Below are 5,576 nucleotides of genomic sequence, written 5' to 3'. Positions count from 1 at the left end.
AATTATAGGCACAGGTGCCGGAGGACGTAACACACACAGTCTGTGCCAAGATCCCTGCACCAAAGCACCAGATAGCACAGGCTGCCCTGACAGACCACACCCTCTGAAGCCAGTTTTGATGGCCCTGTGAAAGTAAAACTGAGGCCACCACCATCCTGGACCGCATGGGAGCCAGGGCAGGTCTGGAGCACCCAGCAGCACCCTTAAGAACCTTCTAAAAGCCAGGTGTGGTGGTACACAGCTGTAATCCCAGTACTTGGGAGGCTGAAGGAGGAGGACTGCATTGAATTGCAGGCCAGCCAGGGCTACATAGTGAGTTCGGGGCCAAAGGAAGTGAACTAAGAAGGAACCCAGGAGACACATTCTCTACCCAAGGGCCAGGGAACGAGAACAGGAAAGAACGCATCTGCTTGATTGTGTGCACGCATATACATATATTTATAGAGCTCATGTCCAACACTTCGCACAGTGAATACCGCTGGTATTCTAGACCCCTCTCCTTCTAGACCCTTCTGTCTCTGCCCCACCCTGTACTAGTATCAAACGTGGCAGCCACTTCAGCCTGTGGCACGGTGCCTGGCCTACCGGGGAAAGGCTGGGAGCGGGGGGTTACCCTCAGCACCCAAGCCCCAGAAGGGTCCCAGTCCTTGGCCTCATCCAGCGAGGACTAAGGGGTCTTGTGTCCCGAAACTTACTTCATATCAGTGCCACCTCCCACTGCCCCCTTCCCTGCCCTGCCAACTTGCCCAACACAGGGCGGTGCCCGGGGTGCCCCAGGCTCAGGGCCGAGAGCCGAGGGCAGAGGGTGCCGAGTAGCGCTGGCGGGCGTGCTTCTCGCAGTACAGTTCGTCACCCACCCAGAAGTGGCCGCGCATCTTCAGGTTCAGCCCGCAGTCCGCACAGGTGTAGCAGCCAGGGTGGCGGTACCGGCCCTCCTGGATGCGAACAGCCTGGTTCCTGTGGGGGACGGGAGGATGGAGGAATGGACAGAGACCAGGCGTGAGGCCATCCCTCCCAGGGAGCCTGGCCCCCAGGCAGAGCTGGGACCTGGGATACACAGACAGTCTCAGGCACTTGAATCCCAGGCCTTCCTCAGGAATCTCACTTCAACAACCCCCAACACACACACACACGTACACACACACATGTGCATCCCAGCACACACATAACACACCAATATACACACCCCCCAGGAGCCCTAATTAACAATAAAAAAGTCAATCTTCCCCAACGTGGAGACACAAAGATGGATAAAAGTCCAGAGCCCTGGACCCTCAGGGGAGCTGTGGTTCTCAGCATGGCCCCAGGAGCAGGACCACCAGCACGGGCGTCCAGCAGGCAGCCAGATGTGAGCACTCCAGGCCCGAGGCTTCCTGAGGTGAGGACTCTGGCTGGGCACAGCCTGGATGCCCCACCGGAAATGCATCCACTTGCAGCTACTTCCCCTCTCTGTACACAGCGCAGCGGGGCTGGGTCTTCACCCCTTCTTGAGCTGCAGCCCATCCAGGTGAAGGGTTTACCTGCAGCAAGTCAGCTGACCCTCGACCATCGCTTGGAACATTTACCTGAGGGGGACCCTGATCCTGCTGAGACCACACCCTCCTCTGGTGCCACCCACTGAGAACAAACCTACCCCGGCAACCCAGCCTGCTTCGTGGGCCAAGGGAGGGGAAAAGGAAGATTTTCCAGGAGGGGCCTTGTCTAGGGGCAGAATGGGGAGTGCTGGAGGTTGCAGAGGGGAAACCGCAAGCAGCAGCATTTCTCATTCCCCCGGGGAGAGGAGCGGAAGTGGGGAGGAGGGAGGAGGAGGTGGCCAGGAAGCATTCTTTGGAAGGCTGCAAACAGCCTAACGCCCAGCCGCCCTGCACTGCCTCCAGGGTCCCTGCCAGACCCGGCCCAGCCCTGCCGGAGGGCACCCTGCCGTGTCCCGTCCCCCAACACTCACGCGATGCTGGCGCCGCACTTCTCACAGGTGTGGAGCTTGGGCGGGGCGGCGAGGGCCCTGGACGTAGGCAGGGAGGACTGGGGGCTCAGCGAGCTGGGCACGATGGCAGGCATGCCGCCTGGGAGGGCGGGAGACAGACACACCCAGCTCAGCCAGCCGCAGCAGCCGTCTGTGTTTACCGGCGCTCAGGCTGCTGCAACCATTCCTCCTGGGCCATTCCCAGACTGGTCGCAGGAGGTCCAGGGAGACACAGCCCTCCGCGGTCCCAGCAGGGGGAAGGAGGGCTGAGGATGGCCTGCTGGGCCCTTGGATGAGGCCGCGTGAGGGCTGGATGCCTGAGCAAGGCCAAGCCTGCCCCTCTAGGGCACTGGGAGCATCCGTGCCGAGTCTGTGCTTGTGACCCAGGCACAATGCCACCAACAGAAAACAATCCTGGGAGGTCCCAGCACCACGGAGTCTTCAGACGGCTTTTATATGCGACCCTGCACGGGGCCATGAACCTCTGCACTGGCCGTTCTGCCCTCCGCTCGCTCTCTCTCCTGTCCGCCCTTTCTGCTAGTCTTGGCCACTCAGGGAATATCCTGCTTCCCACGGCAGGGAGCTGGCCAGGCCTGTCTGCCCCAAAAGAGCTCCTCAGGGGCAGGGGTGGGGCGGTGCCCACCTTCCATCCCATGCTTCGCACTTCTGCTCCATCGGCAGGCCCGTCCGTGTTTGTAAAGGCAGTAACTGTGATCACACGTGGCCTGCACCGCTAACCCTGGCATCTTAGGGAGCGCGAGTGTCTAACCTACACTCTCGGGTCGGGGTCTCCTTGGCCTGGCCCCTGAAGCCCTGGCCAGGCTGTTCTCTGATGCCCACACCCAAAAGTCCACGGGCTGCCACGTTCCTCGGTGCTCCCAGCCCCATCTTCAGGCCATTTGCTGAAGTGGATCTTGTTTCAGGGCCCAATTAGAACTCTCTCCCTCCCAGGCCCCGTCCCACCCCGGGTGCTGCCGTAGTGCCCGCCAGCGTCTCCAGCCACCTCCTGGGTGTGCACCTCGTACCCCTGCGCACACTGGAAGCTGCTCCAGGGCAGGCGCCCTGGCGGTCCCTGGGCGCGTAGGAAACGACCTTCCCCGCCTCCCTCCCGCGGCGCCCGGGGCCTCACCTCTCTCCTCCGCCTCCAGAGCCTCCTGCAGGAGCAGAAAGGAGCTGGACTGGCGAGGGGCCGCCCGACCCTCGCGGTTTTCCTGCAGCATCTTGAACACTTCCGAGTCCTCCTCCAGCAGGAGGTTCCCGGCTTCGGAGTTCGGGCTGCTGCAGGGCGAGGCCGCCAGGAATGAGGGTCCCGAACAAGCCGCGCAACCCGGGAGAAGAGCACGGGCACCCATCCCTCGGGAAGCCTAGGGTCCCGCCTGGCCCCGCCCCAGGCCCTTCAGGAGCACCACCCCACACCCCACTCCGCAGGTCCCGCCGGTACCTGATCCTCGGGCTGGAGCACCGCGCGGGCAGCGCCCGCACAGCCAAGTCCACCTCGCGGCTCAAGCTGGCCTGCGGGAGGAGGGCAGCGGGGCGGAGTCAGCAGCGGCCCAGCCCAGGGCCGTGGTCAGTTGTTGTTTTCTGGGCGCCCGCCAGGGGGCGCCCGACCCTCGCTGCCCCCAGGCCCGCAGTCCTGCGCTCAGAGCCGAGCACCAGGTATGCGGGTGCAGAAGGGAACAGAGGCCGCGCCCAGCTACAGGAGTTCTGCCACGGGACTGGGCAAGGGGCAGATGGAGGACAGCTGGAGACCAATCCCTCTCTGACAGATCCTATGCTGCACGGCTTCGAAGAGGTGCACACTGGGCCGGGCTCTAGTCGGCCGAGAAGTAGGGAAGAAGGAGCCCGTGATCGTTCTGTAGCGAGGCCGTGGATGAACGAAGCACGGGGCTCTGTGCCACCCCTGCGCCTCTTCCAGCAGGGCGGGCCTGGCTGCCCTCTCCCTCGGCCGGGAGGTCTAATCCTGGGCTCTGGGAAACCTTCCGTTCTGAGGCCACACCCTGGCCCCAGGGACACTGTCATCCTGGGCTGTGGCATTTGCTCTCCAAGTGGAAATCTCTCCCTTTTGCAGTTGTGGATCTGATGCTGGAGGCCACCCCTTCAGGTGCCCTTGTTACCCTAAGTCCACTAAGTGAGGAGCCCCAACACGGCGGCTGTACTCCTGTAATCCTAGCATTCTGGGAGGCTGAGGCAAGAGGATTTAGGTCGCAGCCCAGCTAGGCAATTCAGCAATTTAAGTGAGACCCTGTCTCTGTCTGTCTGTCTGTCTCTCTCTTTCTTTTCTTTTTTTGTACCAGAAATCGAACTCAGGGCTTCATGCTTGTTAGGGAGGTACTGCACTGTTGAGCTACATCCCTGACCCTACACCCTGTTTAAAAAAAAAAAAAAGAAACCAGGGTCTCACTATGTAGTCCAGGCTGACTGTGAACTTGCTCTCACTCACTACGTAGCCCAGGTGGGCCTCAAATTCACAATGTCCCTCCTGCTCAGCCTCCTGACTGCTAGGATTACAGGCATGTGCCACCACACCCAGCTCACAGATAAAGAACTTTTTAAAAAGCTGGAGGGGGATGGGGATTTAGCTCAGCGGCACAACGCCTGCCTGGCAAGCGCGAGGTTGTGAGTTCGATTTCCGGTACCAGAAACAAACCAAAAAAAAAAAAATTTAAAAATAAAAAATAAAAAGCTGGGGATGTAGCTCAGCGTGAAGGCCCCGAGTTCAATCCCCAGGGCCACTATAAAAAAAAAAAAAAAAAACTTAAATTCATAGATGAACTGTGGGTTCACATGAATAACTGCACACATCCTTAAGCCAAAAGTGAAAACTTTGGAGTCTTGAGATGAATCTCAAGACCTCACCCACCGGCCCTGCCCAGGAGGGCTCACTCCATCACCCCTCCACTCCTGGTGTCCTATGGTACAAGGCCTCACAGGTAAGGGAGCTGCGGGTCAGGAGGGCACAGTGGCTTGTTCGGGCCGCCTGTGGTGTCAGGCACAGGGCTGGACTGTGTCCAAGCACCTGAGCCCTGTCGCAGGCTGGGGTGTCGCTCAGTGGGGAAGCGCTTGCCCAGCATGCTGAAGGCATGAACCATCCCCAGAACCACAAAAAGAAAGAACAGTGTCACATCTCCAGGTGGTCAGCATGCACCCTGCACAGGGCATGCTGGGGAACAAGGAGAGCTGACACCCAGCTCAGCTGCCTTGTGGAGTCCAGTCCTTGTCCTGGCAAGAGGGAGAATTGCTTCCTTCCCTAGACATCGGCTCATCGAGGCATGTGCCTGCCCAGCAGGGGCGAGTCATGGCTCCCAGAGGGCACCAGAGGGCTGGTGGCATCCTGCACCTCGGGCTCTCTAGGGCCAGAGCCAGCCAGAAGCCCGCTGCGGAGCTGGGCGCCTCTGCCACTCCGGCCCGCAGCTCTTCCCGGGGAGGGTGGGGGCTCGAAACCCTCCCTTGGCTGCTTTTGCCTCCTTCCCTCCTGCCCAGGCATCTGGGGCCCAGAATGGGTGCTTCATCTCCAAGTGCAGGAGGCGCTCCTCCCCTGCCCTTCAAAAGCTGTCTGCAGAGAACTCCAGGGAACTCGGGGCGCCATGGTGAGTGGGGCAGCAAGTAGGGCAGC

At 60.7% G+C, this 5,576-nt stretch overlaps 1 protein-coding gene across 4 annotated transcripts in view; it reads right to left on the bottom strand.

Annotated features, from left to right (window-relative positions):
• Positions 1 to 410: 410 nt before the first annotated feature.
• Pdlim2 (PDZ and LIM domain 2 (mystique)) overlaps positions 411 to 5,576 on the bottom strand; it is a 13,611-nt gene continuing 8,445 nt past the window's right edge. For all 4 annotated transcript variants that reach the window (XM_005373681.2, XM_013513882.1, XM_005373679.2 and 1 more), the window contains exons 7-10: positions 3,405 to 3,475; positions 3,093 to 3,241; positions 1,946 to 2,063; positions 411 to 957 (exon numbers count right to left, since the gene is read on the bottom strand). In XM_005373681.2, the coding sequence (XP_005373738.1) occupies positions 780 to 957; positions 1,946 to 2,063; positions 3,093 to 3,241; positions 3,405 to 3,475 (516 nt within the window). In that variant the 3' untranslated portion in view covers positions 411 to 779. The remainder of the gene's footprint in view (positions 958 to 1,945; positions 2,064 to 3,092; positions 3,242 to 3,404; positions 3,476 to 5,576) is intronic.

This window comes from Chinchilla lanigera, unplaced genomic scaffold (assembly GCF_000276665.1).
Source record: "Chinchilla lanigera isolate Chin_1 unplaced genomic scaffold, ChiLan1.0 scaffold00002, whole genome shotgun sequence".
In the NCBI taxonomy this organism is placed as follows: domain Eukaryota; kingdom Metazoa; phylum Chordata; class Mammalia; order Rodentia; family Chinchillidae; genus Chinchilla; species Chinchilla lanigera.
The sequence above is the reverse complement of the archived record's forward strand: the minus strand, read 5'-3'. Positions and strand labels throughout refer to the sequence as shown.